Source organism: Sebastes umbrosus, unplaced genomic scaffold (genome assembly GCF_015220745.1).
Source record: "Sebastes umbrosus isolate fSebUmb1 unplaced genomic scaffold, fSebUmb1.pri S34, whole genome shotgun sequence".
Lineage (NCBI taxonomy): Eukaryota > Metazoa > Chordata > Actinopteri > Perciformes > Sebastidae > Sebastes > Sebastes umbrosus.
In genome coordinates, this window is record NW_023618439.1 from 67,452 (window position 1) to 82,027 (window position 14,576).

General features: G+C 43.3%; 1 protein-coding gene across 1 annotated transcript; it reads right to left on the reverse strand.

Moving 5' to 3' along the window:
- Positions 1–632: 632 nt before the first annotated feature.
- Positions 633–4,433, reverse strand: ckma (creatine kinase, muscle a). Its single transcript, XM_037762717.1, has 8 exons — positions 4,315–4,433; positions 2,848–3,055; positions 2,547–2,701; positions 2,194–2,326; positions 1,777–1,948; positions 1,538–1,661; positions 1,263–1,452; positions 633–1,135 (listed from the first exon to the last, which is right to left on the reverse strand). The coding sequence occupies exons 2-8, from the start codon at positions 3,038–3,040 to the stop codon at positions 957–959; spliced, it is 1,146 nt and encodes a 381-aa protein (XP_037618645.1). The 5' UTR covers positions 3,041–3,055; positions 4,315–4,433; the 3' UTR covers positions 633–956.
- Positions 4,434–14,576: the final 10,143 nt, after the last annotated feature.

Sequence of the window (14,576 nt, forward strand, 5' to 3'; positions counted from 1 at the left end):
TTCAGGCCACCACGGCCCAAGTTTAAGTTACATCTTTACAAAACGTTTGCTTCCGTAGGTCATCAGATATAAGAGCTAGCTAGTGTTTATTATTGTTAGCTAAGCTAATGTTAGCTTATAGATCTTCATGTCTCACGTTACATTGTGTTTATATACGCGTCTAATATCGTAAAGGACAAAGCTGATGTCATGTCTTGGGTTTTGGAAGAGTAACGTTAACTGTAAGCTACGCTAACGTTGATACACTTCTTCTCCTCGTAGATCATAAATCCTTGAATATAATAACGACTCATTGAAATCGGTTTAGAAATGTCGACGTTGTAGTCATTTTTATCCTGAAAAACGGCAGCTGCCCCGTTCACTTGTATGTGTTTACAGGCCAGTCCTGACCTCCCCAAGATGGTGGCGACGCTGACGTATAGCAGCAACATCTATATATACACATCTATGGTGTCAACTGCAGTTTAGCTGCATTTCCACCAGTTCCACCTCTGTTCTTTCATAATTTCACAGTATAGCACCTAAACCTGAAAAAAGACATGTCCCCTTCTACAGTATGGGACCGTTAATATGTGGAGATTAGACTTTGTTATTTTCAGTTCCTCTTGCTGCAACACAAAACATCAAAATTATGCATTTTTCATGGGGTACTTTTTTATTGAGCAGTATACCAACAGCTTCAATAATCATTACTTTTCAGAAGAAAAAGTAGGTGATGCCACGTCTGCCAGGCGAGCCCGGCTCAGTGGAGGCTGATCCCAGGATGTTACCAACCAACACAGGAGAACTCGAAAAAAAAGAACAAAGGGCGGAGGAAAGAAGAAAAAAAAGCTGGAAGGAAGAAAAAAAAAGAGGTGTGCAGAGTCAAGAGTCTCTTGGTGAGTTTCCTCGGCACGCCCGTCAGCTGGCTCGATTGCACATGAATGGTCACGAGATAAACAGAAGATTGTCCCTCTTTACTTCTGTGCGGGGATCATGCTGTCGATGGCCTCTCCCTTCTCCAGCTTCTTCTCCATCTCCACCATGAGCTTCACACCATCAACCACCAGCTGGACCTGGTACACCTCGGAGGAGCCCAGACGGTCAGCGTTGGAGATGTCGAACACACCACCCACGGAGGCGGTGTCCACACCACCTAAAGAGGACAAGGGACGAGGGACAGATTACACATCACACCTTTCAGCTCTGTAGAATCTCAACAGAGATCTTCAGGGACCCGCCAGGCAGATCCCACAAGCTAAAGAGAGGACATATATTCGCACCTGTGCCACGCTTCTGCAGACGCAGCCTGGTGAGGATCTCTTCGAACTTGGCGTGTGTGCTCAGCTTGGGCAGCTTGACGTGCACGCCACCACGCAGGCCGGTACCGAGGTTGGAGGGGCAGGTCAGGATGTAGCCGAGATGCTCGTTCCACATGAAGCCGTGGTTGTGCTTCTTGAAGATCTCCTCGATCTGGGAGATGAAAATAAGGAAGTCAGAGGAACATCCAGCAGCGATCCACGCCGCCTTCGCTCTCGACTAGGATCGTTTTATTTACCTTCTGCAGGCCGACGCAGAAACGCCTGAAGACCTCCCTCATGTTGCCGCCTGGCTGCATGGAGATGACACGCAGGTGATCCTCCTCGTTCACCCAGACCAGGAAGGTCTTGTTGTCGTTGTGCCTGGATGGAGATGGATTCAAGGGATCAGCATACGGCGAAACATACAGGTGATGCAGAAACATAATGAAAGTGTGAACCCACAATGGGCCTGCTGACAGTTATTGGTCATACTCACATGATGCCTCTGCCATCGGGCCAGTCACGGGCCATGCCAGCGCAGGTCAGCAGGGGAGAGACGGGCTTGTCAAACAGGAAGTGGTCAGTGATCAGCTGCTCCTGCTCGGCATCGGTCATGGACTTCAGGGGGTAGTACTTTCCCTTGAACTCGCCGTCCAGGCTGGTCAGAGCTGAATCAGAGACACACGTACAGTTAGGACTGATTGAAGTTCTTCTGCGATAGATCTCAACAGGACATGCTGAGCTGAGTGTCTTCTGTCATTTAACATGACCATTTACTGATTTAGCATTAAATGAACGAGCAGAAGAGTGTGTTTCTACCTCGTATCCTTCAAGGACACTTTCCTTCTGTTTGAGGCCCAGCTTACTGCCCAACCCTTTGCATACTTATGGACTCAAACTATTAATAACTTACCCTCAACGGACAGCTTCTCAATGGCTCTGCGCTCCCCACGGCTGTTGTGGGGGGGCAGGGTGAATCCCTTGATGCTGCGGCCGGTACGAACACGGCTGGACAGAACGTAGTTGGGGTCCAGGTCGTCTCCACCCTTAAGACAACATGATAAATTACAAAGTGAGACAGAGGCCACAGACGTAGGACGCTGGGCTTCATCTCTGCTCCATTTGTCTCGCTGAAGGTGTGAAAATCAATGAAATTATCCAACGTAGTGTTCGGTTTAACGTCTGAAACTCTTATTTTACTCCAAGAGTCTTTCCTTAATGAACCATCGTGCTTTCTGCTCTTTGTTAAAAACTGGGCTACTGCACCTTCAGGTTCTCGAAGTTCAGGTCGGTCTTGTGCTTGTCAGTGGGCTTGTATCCATTATGACGGTCGGAGATGACGGGGTCGAGCAGATCCTTGAAGACATCGTAGGACTCCTCATCACCAGCGACGCAGCCAACAGTCATGATGAAGGGGTGACCTGGAGCCAGGGACCCGATAGGAAAGCAGCAGTTAGAAGACGGGAGGGAATCTGAGAATTTGCTGATTTTATGTCCAACAAACGTGCAGTTTTGTTTCAGTTAGTAGAGCTACGTGTCTGAATGGTTTAGTGTGTCAGTGTCTCACCGGGGTTGTCGACACCAGTCTGGATGACGTCATCCAGGGTGTAGCCACTGGGTGTCTGCTTGTCCCTAATCTTGCCATACAGCTCCTTGGTCAGGACCTTGGCCATATGGTTGTTGTGCTTGGACAGGTCTGGGAACTCATCCTCAACTTTGTAGTTGAGTTTGAAGTTGTTGTGGGTGTTTCCGAAAGGCATGATTGCTTTCTGACACTGCAAAGATAAAATAAAAATAAAACACAGGATGAGCAAACTTCAGCAGAGACTCTAACACTGTCTGTGAAGGTGATCTGAATATCCCCAAAACATCTTTTAGAGATATGAGATATTCTGCGAGACAGCTGCAGAGTATAAGTGGTGTCGGCAGAGGAATCCTGGTAACAAGTGTCACTCAATTCTCGACGGCTCAGATGTCCAGTTGAAATCGAGCTGGGGGAGGAGACCGCGTCGCCTGGGTGGGTATTTTTAGCATCAGCACATCTAACTGTATACCATTTCTCTAAAATGTCCTCCGCATATACAAGTATCACTTTAATGCTCTTGGCACACGCATCAAACCAAAGTTCTCCAATTTACACGTTGACACATGAAGACGTCTGTGCGGGTCCTGTTTTACATACGTGTCCACTCTGCACCTTCTTTCTATCACACTCCGTATCACTGCACAGCCTGCAGGTTCAAACACTTAACGTTGTCACTATGCTGATCTCCTGACAGCCATCTGACCAGCTGCTGACGCTCCACCACAGTCCAACAAGATCTATTTGCTTCTCATTATCTATACATGTTACCTGTTTCATCTCGCTTTGATCGGCTGATCACATGAAGAAAAACAGACCAATGCAATGATGCACTTGTGACATCACACGAAATGCAATCTGCAGCGGCGTGTAATGGAGCATTTTGGTCATAATTTTTGATGCAGTTATCACTTTGCTAAGAGCTTGAAGCCCAAAAGGCCATCTTAAAAATGTGACTCTTAAACGGCTAGAATCAGTTACTTGACATCCGGAGCCTTCCGGCGGTCTCTGACACGTCTCCAACTGTGAAGCACCTGTCCACATAAATCAGCGTCCCAATGAGAGCGTCCATATATGTAGTGATACAAGTTAATGCAACGAGCAATGCAGCTACCGCTACGCTAAAGCATCATGTTCATGCGTATTTTCATTTCATAACATTATCTGACTAAATTCAATGACCTCTGATACCCAGTATGTCTCTTTTTTTCCCAGAATGCATCATATGGATTCAAACATTCAAACTAACCCTAACCCTCAAACATCTTGGAGTTGTTGTGCATTTATCCTGATTTCACCACAGACTTTGAGTCCCTAACCCTTCATCAGCCAAACACAGTCACGTTCTCTCCGTTCTAAATCTTTGAATGGTTCTCCGAATCCGCATGTCTCCAAATATCTGCTCCTCCTTCTTTAAACTCCACCAAACAGTCAAATGTGATATTTCTTTACCTTCACAGCAGACAAGAACAGAGGTAACAATCCTGGGGATCAGATCCTGTTCACTACAGCCAATATAGGGGTCACCCGACTCTGGAGGTCTTTGCTCCCTGTATATATACCGGCAGACGCTCAGCCATTGGCTTGTCCATTTTAGTGCCTGCTGCGCCCTCATTGGCCGGATCCTCTGCACTGATACTCTGGACAGTTTATGAAAGGGACGCATTTACATCTCAGTCATCCAAGACGGGTACTGCAGCTGTACCCCCCCAACACCACCCCTCACCCACCCATGGCCCATACATAGCACCAGAGAGTATCTGAGAGGGGAGGGGGGGTCACAAGGGTGGGTGAGGGGTGGTGGGTTGAAAAAAGCTGAGCTTCACTTTTGCCAAGCATGTTGTGAAGGTTGGAAAGAGTCAGTATTCTCTATCTATCTCTGACTGATATCTGGTTATGATGTTAATCCTGAATGGTTCACAGTTGGTGGAGGGTTGGAAAGAGTCGGTACTCTCTCCATCGCTGACTGATATCTGGTTAGGATGTTAATCCTGAATGGTTCACAGTTGGTGGAGACCTCCTTGATGAAGAGTGATGGCCCTCTGAAGGCAGAATGGTCTGTTTTGCACTATGGAAACACTATATTCAACTACAGCAGCTTGTGGGGGTCAGAACTGGCTCAGGGACGGCTTAAGGCAGAGGCCATATAGGCGGTCGCCAAGGTCGCCACCTTCTGGGGGTCGATGGAGGTAACATAAATAAAAGAAAGGAATATAGTTTTCACCCCTGTACCTCTCTTGCTCTCTGCCTGGCAGCACTCATTTGTGCAAATAAGTGCTCCAAATCCGAATTTTGCCGAGGGCACCAAAAAGGGCTGTAGCCGGCCCTGAAGAGGCTCAAAGTTCAAACAAAGAGGAAGATTATTCAAGTTAAACTATTGTCATAAATAAATCAGGGTGATGTAGGGGGGTGAGTGAAGAACGGTATGTGCTGAAAACTAACAAAGCAAACCAAACAGAGGAGAGAGAGAGCATCTTAAAGTCTCAGTGAAACTGAAGTTAGAGCGTCTTTAGCTTCTGTACTGAGTGTTCTTCAGAGAAACAGAATATTTGAGTCGTGTACAGTTACGAGAGGGATTTAAATCAGAATTATGTAACGATATTGGTTGAAATTTGTTGGTACTTATGTAAATACACATCATATATTGTTTTACAGGAAGAAAAGCTGTGTTTTTGCATATATTGTTGAATAGATGCACAATATGACCGTGGAGGTGATCTAAAAGGATCATCTGGACATTAAAAGGCCTCCCAGCCCAGTGAACCTCCTGAAGACCTCCACTCTGCTGGGTTTCTTCCTGAAAGGAGAGGAGAGAAACCAAACCAAACCAAACCAAACTAAACTAAACTAAACCAAACTAAACTAAACCCAGCAGAGCAGGAAGGAAGAGGGGGGGGGGGCTGCTTTTTCAGGAGATGATTTTTAATTTTATGTTCACACAAAACCAAAGTGGAATTTTAAGTGAAGTCAAAGAAAGTTTCTCAATGACTTTCAAATTTTATTTTGAAAGATAACATCACTAAAATAATGGAAATGGACTTTCTAGAGAGCTCCAGGGATGAGGTGTTGTTGTAGGCTAACCAGGAAGGTGTTTTTGGATTATAGCAGATAATAATCTCTGTGGTAAACACACGTTTATGATATTGACACGTTTTGTTCATCAAGATAATCTCCACTAATGAACCACTTTATGATTGATGAAGTGTGAATGTAATCAGCAGCAGTAAAGAGCTAACGTTAGGCTGTAAACCAACTCCACCACGGTCACATGAGCGTGAGTATAAACACAACAAGGCTGTAAAGGAGGACGTGATGACGTTTAGTCGTCTCATTTAGTCACTTGTTAGCAACCGACTTTTTAAAGACACACAAAGAGTTCTGAATTCACCAGAGGGACTTTTACTGATGTGTTTTATATCGTAGAACAAAACGTTAACTCTCTTCAGCTTGTGTGAACCACAGACCTGATTTCAGACATCTGACTAGAAACACGTTCAATAAACCCGTTGACTTCCAGACGAGGGAACAGGAAGTGCTGAAATGCTGACTCTTTTCTGGGTTTTAGGACTCATTCCTGCAGCTTTCTATTAGACAGACATGGATAGTGTCACATTGTGCAGATACCGTTGCCGTGTTTGACCCCCGCTGACCTGCAGAGGAAACCACCTCCAAACAACCACAACTCAGTCCGGCTCTAATTGACACGGCAATTATCAGACATGGAGTCTCCGGTGGGAATACTGAGACTGTCAGAGGGAATGTTGAAGATGAAATATGATGCCATCTTTGACATTAGCTTCATTAGCGTCCCTTCTTTGATACTGTATTATCTCAAATGTCTCACACTATTCTACCAATGCTGATGCTCCGCAGCGGCAGCTGCTTCATCCGCTGCTTCAACACACTTTGGTCCAGAAGAATTGAAAGACATTTTTATTCCATGCAACTTGTAGTATTGTCATAGCTTTTGATTTTGTTGAGGTCAGGGGTCAGCAACCTTTACTATAAAAAGAGACATTTTAGGCAAAAAATAAATCTGTCTGGAGCCGCAAAACATGTGATCATTGTGATGAAGGTAACACAGTTTATAGTCTAAGTATATAGTATATAAGTCTAATGCAGTGAGGGCCAAAGAGACAATGTACTACGGAGTATTAGGGCCACATTGAGGGAAAACACATCTGAGATTTACACAATAAAGTCACAATATTATGAGAATAAAGTCATAACTTTACCAGAAAAAAAGAACACGTAAAATTACTACTTTATAATATTATGACTTTATTATCATAATATTACGACTTTATTCTTGAATTCCTCAATGTGGTCCCAATACTCCGTCGTACCGTCGTACCATACACCTACTACAATAATACTAATTTAAATGTAAACAAATAACAGTTATTCATTTCCATTTTTATAAATAACCAGGGAGCCACTGGAGAGGAGCTGAAGAGACGCAGGTGACCCCTGGACCAGGTCAACGCTTCCAGTCAGTTTGAGCCAGACTATTTTAAAGCTCCGTGATCCAAACGTAAACAAAATATGTTTATTCCACCCCCCCCCACCTTCTCCAGGAACACCACACTAGTTGGCCTGCACCCAAAGTCAAAGTTACTCATCAAATACAGATCAACCTCCGCTGTAGAGAGAGTTGGTGATGACGCCACCGGTGTTAAAGTTTAATGCTGAAATACAAAAAAGTGTAGTAATGGGGATCCATAGGAGGGGGGGGGCATCCCAACAAGCAACCGTGACTGTGGGATGTCCCAGCCGTCTCTGACTGGCAGCTGACCGCCTCACACCTGCTTCTTCCAGTCCTTGGTATCATTACCACCCCCCCCCTCCTCCCAAATATCCAACCCAACCCGGCCACATACTTCAGGCCTACACCTCAGACCTTCTGCCTTCACACATGTTCTCTGACCCTCCTCCACAGCATACAACGCGGGTTTTGTCCTACGTGCACATTATTGAAGCATGTTAGAGATTCTGGGATCTTTGCATGAGAAGACACATTATAGATCAAATAAGATATTCCTTTATTAGTCCCTCAGTGGGGAGATGTGTGGAGTACAGCAGCAAAGGAGATAGTTCAGAAAACAAGAAGCATCAAGAAGCATCAGCTAACACAGTAAAAGAGAGCTAAACAAAATGAAACTAAATATGAACCATTTAAATAGAAGGAAGTATAAAAATAGGAGCAGTATATACAGATATACACAGTATTGACAATAAACAGACTATTAAAAAATTGCACAAGTGGAAAATTATATTGCACATTATGAATTACACCAGAGTAGTAATAATGATATGCACATTATGAATTACACCAGAGTAGTAATAATGATATGCACATTATGAATTACACCAGAGTAGTAATAATGATATTGCACAGTCATACTGTATAGTTCTGGTATATATTTCTAAGAAAGACTCACAGCTAACTTTTAATCTCCAGAAGGAAGTAGTATCACCTGCAAATGAGCCCTCAGAGAGAGGGGCTCGCTGCTGGCTGACATTTCACCCGGAGCAGTTGAATAGTGTTAGTCTAGAACAGTTATGCAACACTGATCTGCTCATGTCGGCCAGGAAGCTTCTGAAGATCCTGAAACCTCCATCGGGCCACTGAAATGTTCCTTCACCACAGCGTGAACACGTTCAGACTCAGGGCAGGTCCACTGTGCTCTCATGATAAAACTGCTGGTTGATGGAGGATTTCAAATTGTGTTAATATGTTAATAGTTTGGGGGGGATTGTTTATTTGGTAACAGCGGGTTTAGTTTCATTAGAGTGTTGAATTTCAACAATTTCTGTCTTCTTATCCCACAGAGGATGTCGGAGGAAGTGAGCATTAGTTTGTAGGCTTGTAGGACACTTTGAGACCTCTGCAGCTCGACCCCTCGGAGAGGAATCTGCAGCTCGACCCCTCGGAGAGGAATCTACACCAACTGCTCCGACCTGTGTTAGAATAGCACCGTGTCACGCTGCAGCTGCGTCCAGTCACACACTCCGAGTGTTAGGGGAGAGTAAATTATGTCACATTGGTCGGGAATGAGGAAAATGCATCATTTATCTGCCACCAGTAGTGAGACTTCCTTTATTATTAAAACCATGTCAACAAAACATGACTGGATCAGTAACATTATGTGCTTGGTAACCAAATACAATGACATACCAAGCCTCTATAAATAACACCTTTATGGCAGACTATATTTAACGCTTCTCTCTCACATTAAAGTCAACACCTGTCCGTAGAGAACCAGCCTGGAGGTGGAGATCCTGCACACAACAGCATATTTAAGGGAATAGATTTCTTCTTAAAGATTCATTTTCAAGATATATAAATGTGTGTTTTAGTTCAAATAAAAGAATGTCTATAGACCGCCTAAAGCCTAAAGACACTGGCTGACGGCTGAAAAAACAACTAGATTTGAATAATATGCAGATTATAAACTGTCTGTGTTGGATATTGTGCAAGCTGAACTTTCTTGTGCAGGCCTGTTGGAGTGTCGGTGGTTGGTCTTACTCCATTGAAATTAAAGCCGCCAGGGTCACGTGTATAGTTTGGCCAGGGTGAGGCTATAATTATACCAGGCTCGCTGGTCCATCTGCAGCCTGTCAAACAGGAGCCCCCGCCCACCCAGGACCCAGATTCAATTTCATTGAGTCAGTTCTCTGTCCAGACGACCCCTCACACCACAAAAGTGGAACCCATAATGGGGTTTTTCCACAGAGTCCCAACCCATTTACTAAACCTTGCAAAGATATTATAAAATGGATCTGCACTTGCAACACTGGTCGGAGCTGCTGTGCTGCAACAAATTAGGATTTTTTCCAGTCAGTGGTTTAATGAGCAGAAACACCAGGAGAATACATTTTATACTATTTTAGTACACACAATTTGAACAATTGCCTTATTTCCACACTATTTATCATAATGAGTACTCTGAATATTGATTTTAAAGCTTCACATCAGACTAGAAACGCTGGTAAACAGTGGGTAAAGTGAGATTAGGGATGTGGTATTTGTCCTCCACCTCATCCCTTCACCACAGTATTAAGGAGTGAGTCATGCAGGTGCTGCTGCTGAGTAAATAGGTACGGCCCTTTCAACCTCTCAATAGGATTAACTGGACCCAAACACACCAACACAACGTGCTCTTGTTGGACAATGTTTATTTAAGCGTATCAAATATGTATCAGTGCATCTGAATGAAAAACTGGGCCGGCATTCCAGAGGCTTGGTGTACAGTATGTGACCACGGATCATTGCACATGCTGTTCTGTGCACTGTGCAATGTAACACGCATCTGCACCTGCCTTAGTGCCACAACCCTTGGGACCAATATATATATAGATATATATATACATACTGGAAAAACAAAGTTAGTAAACTTGTGTTTGGTGGATTATTTCTCTGTTGTAACAATGTTAATGGTCATTGTATTCTACATGGTTGGAAAGCCTGTTTATTTACCTTCACAATGATGTCACACTTGTAAGGATCATGCATTTGTGGGATGAGCAGCACAGCTGATGATGTGGGTAGCGCCCAAGAAACATGTTCCAAAATGCTCTGCCAATGGTAAACAGTGTATTCTCATAAGGCTACCAGGAAGCCTGCAATGACTGCCCTTCACCGTCAGGCCCGTTGGCGCTGGTGTCGACAACACAGACAATGGAACCTGAACATGTGGGGGAATGTCATGTTCAGTGATGAGTTCAGGTTCTGTCTGACAAAGTTTATATATATAAATAAATAAGTTTCACCTTTATAGGTTTATCGTCCTCAGTTTGTGTTACAGAAGGAATTTATTCATTCTTTTATTGTCTAAACGAGGTTGTCTTTTGTGTAGTAGAAAGAAAACGTTAAAATCTCTTCAGCTTGTGTGAACCACAGACCTGATTTCAGACATCTGACTATAAACACATTCAATAAACCCGTTGACTTCGAGACGAGGGAACAGGAAGTGCTAAAATGCTCACTCTTTTCTGGGTTTTAGGACTACTGCAGCACTCAACTCTCACAGAGAGACATTTTGACTGACTAACGTTAGCACTAGTTAGCGGTTAGCTCGGCAGCTACAGTAGCTAATTCATTGGCCCACTATGTCACCAAGGTTATATAACCAAATATTTCATCCAGCGCTAAAGATGATATTATGCAGTTGCTTTGACAGGCTGTGTAGTACTCTGATGAGTAACCTGACTTTTATGTGTATAATCGGTGGCCTGCCCCTTTAACCAGGATTAAGATGCACACAGATATAATAATAATAATATAAAGGTCCCTTTGGTTCTAAAAGGAGACTGAGGGAATATAACTCCCCATAGCCGCCCTCTAAATCTACCAACAATGATAGACCAACACAAAAGGTATCGGACCCAAATGAGATGTAAGTTGGGAGTCACTGAGGGGGGGAGACACAAAAGAGAAGTCGAGGCTGACTAAAGATGTGCACACTCTAAATCACTAAACCCCACAAAACACCCAACACAACATAAACCCAGAGAGCCAACTGAAGGTGTTGACCCTCTGCAGACACACAACCAACTGAGCAGCCAACCTGCTGATACAGCCTCCCAGCAGGCTGATTGCCAGCAGCTGAGGCTGATCTCAGGTGATACCAATGACTCCTGATGAGCAAGGAGAGAAACCTGCAGCCCAGATCTGTCATGATCACCTCCCCCCTTAAAGACAACAAATATAACAAATTTGTTGGCACTATACAAAAAAAAAATCTTGCAACTAAAACTAAAGCAGGATTAAGGTTGTCCACAGCAACCAAATGGCTCTACATGTTTGAACAGGCCTCAAGACCATATAAGGTTCAAACATCAACATAAAGAGCCAATTTAAACTCAACTGTGACAAAGTCAAACAGTTAATCTAAAGATTTTTAAAGACTTACTAGTCACAAACAATCATAGCACAGACTGAACAAATGTTCCACAAAGGAATCTTTTAATTAATGATCACTCGCGACAAACAGTCAGCTACTAAATTGTCTTTCCCTTTAATATGCCGGATTTGGAGTGGTAGTTCCTGCAGAGCTAGACTCCAAACAAGTAAACGATGGTTGGTGAAAACATATCGCTGCAGGAACCACTTCTAACTCTTTCATACGAACGGCCTGCTCATTTTCCTGCTCCATTAGCCTTTCCTTGTGAGCCAACATTCTCAACAGCTCACATTTTATTTGCTGTAACTTGAGCTTCACATCCAGCCGTTTAGGGTTCACTTCAGTATCAGAATCATCATCATCCTCTTCTTCCTCCTTAGTCTCAGTCTCAGAAACTTCAGTGAGGATCTGCTCCTCCATCAAACCAGTGACTACAGCCTGTTTTACAGCATATTTTCTACTTCCCGCTGACACTGTGATGCCATACTGATGAGCAATTTGGATTAGGTCTGCCTTTCTACATGAACTGACCAACTCCCAAGTGGGATTCTCCACAAATGACTCCACACTGAACTCCATGGTTTGTGCAGTGAACTATTATTTCAAGAGCGACCAACAAAATATACCTGCACAAAGAACAGATTTATAAATATCCCGGACGAGCCCCCAATTGTTACGTTTCCCAAAAAAAACTAAAACCTGAATGACAGGGGTCGCTACTGGGAAACTAACAAATAAATAAACTGCACACAGAAATAATAATAATAATAATAATAATAATAATAATAATAAGAGGGTCTCTTGGGTTCTAAAAGGAGACTGAGGGAATATAACTCCCCACAGCCGCCCACTAAATCTATCAACAATGATAGACCAACACAGAAGGTATCAGACCCAAATGAGATGTAAGTTGGGAGTCACTGAGGGGGGACACAAAAGAGAAGTAGAGGCTGGCTAAAGATGTGCACACTCCAAATCTAAACCCCACAAAACACCCAGAATAAACCCAGAGAGCCAACTGAAGGTGTTGACCCTCTGCAGACACACAACCAACTGAGCCGGGTGCAACCAACCTGCTGGTATAGCCTCCCAGCCAGGCTGATTATCACCATCTGAGGGGGATCACAGGTGACACCAATGACTCCTGATGAGCAAGGCTTTTCTAGGCCATGAAAATAGCATCTTGGTTTTAATGATTTGATTTCTGATTAATTATGATTGTTTAAAACCAGACTCTGCTACCACTTCTGAGCCTGAGTTAGACTGTGGAGGGTTTAAGAAGTTTTTAAACACCTGTCCATGTAGTAACACGTGTCTAACAATTGGCAGCTGCGATCACATGACTAAATGTCTGTTACATAATCTTACTGTCCTACTTCTGCAGCACAGCCCATGGCCTCACAATATCGAACACTTTAAAGCTTTGGCATTAAATGTATAACACCCCCATAGTTCTGTACTCTAAGTATGAATCTGGAACCATGTGACTACGGTGTGGAACCATGTGACTACAGTCTGGAACCATGTGACTACAGTCTGGAACCATGTGACTACGGTGTGGAACCATGTGACTACAGTCTGGAACCATGTGACTACAGTCTGGAACCATGTGACTACGGTCTGGAACCATGTGACTACGGTGTGGAACCATGTGACTACAGTCTGGAACCATGTGACTACGGTCTGGAACCATGTGACTACGGTGTGGAACCATGTGACTACAGTCCAGTGTGTTGCCCTGCAGCAGTTCCCTCTTCATACACAGTGTCTGCTGCCCCCTGTTGCTCCTCTGGCTCTCTGTCAACCAGAAACCCTACTGGCTCTGGGTCCTTCTGATGTCATCGGACGCTGAGCTATAAATTAACCTCCATGACATAAAAAAAAAACTTAAGTTCAAACTGTATGAGCTGTTTTCAATGTGTGTATAACATCCATCAGCTGCTGTCTGTCTTAATATGTCTAAATATAACTGAGTTCTCATTTTTTACTTCTTCCTTTTGTGCTTTGTTCTGTTTTATAAGTATATATATATATAGTTATCTTAGAAAAACCTGAATTAGCAACATAAAATCTATATTTGATCGTATTATGTGAGGGTCAGCTGTCTCTCAGCAGGCCTGCCTTCGCTGGTTCCTTTGGTTCCTTTATGTTCTAGTCAGCTGCTCGGCAGCGCTGGTTTAGTCTTTTCAACATATACTGAGTGTAGGGAGCCGTCCTTTTAGGTCCATATTCATTTGAGGTTTCCCCTCTCCCTTTCAATCGCTTGCCGTTCCCCGTTCCCCTGACATCTTGATCATCCTGATCTGAACAAGTGAAAGTGCTCGGGGTTGAAACAACACTTTATTATCCCATAGATAACCTTTAGACATCACGTGGAACACTTTACATTTCATCACGTTTCTTTTAGCTGACGCTTTTATCCAAAGGGACATACGACCATGTGTATATATATATGTATATACGTATACATACAACCATGTGGATATATATATGTATATACGTATACATACGACCATGTGGATATATATATGTATATGCGTATACATACGACCATGTGTATATATATGTATATGCGTATACATACGACCATGTGTATATATATATGTATATGCGTATACATACGACCATGTGTATATATATATGTATATACGTATACATACGACCATGTGGATATATATATGTATATGCGTATACATACGACCATGTATATATATATATGTATATACGTATACATACGACCATGTGGATATATATATGTATATACGTATACATACGACCATGTGTATATATATATATATGTATATACGT

Excerpts from the sequence above, each read along its gene's own strand:
- ckma (XM_037762717.1), bottom strand. The coding sequence starts at position 3,040 with ATGCCTTTCGGAAACACCCACAACAACTTCAAACTCAACTACAAAGTT. Across the intron at positions 1,949-2,193 it reads TGAGAAGCTGTCCGTTGAGG|CTCTGACCAGCCTGGACGGC; the intron begins GTAAGTTATTAA and ends TCTCTGATTCAG. Across the intron at positions 1,662-1,776 it reads CCCGATGGCAGAGGCATCAT|GCACAACGACAACAAGACCT; the intron begins GTGAGTATGACC and ends ATCTCCATCCAG.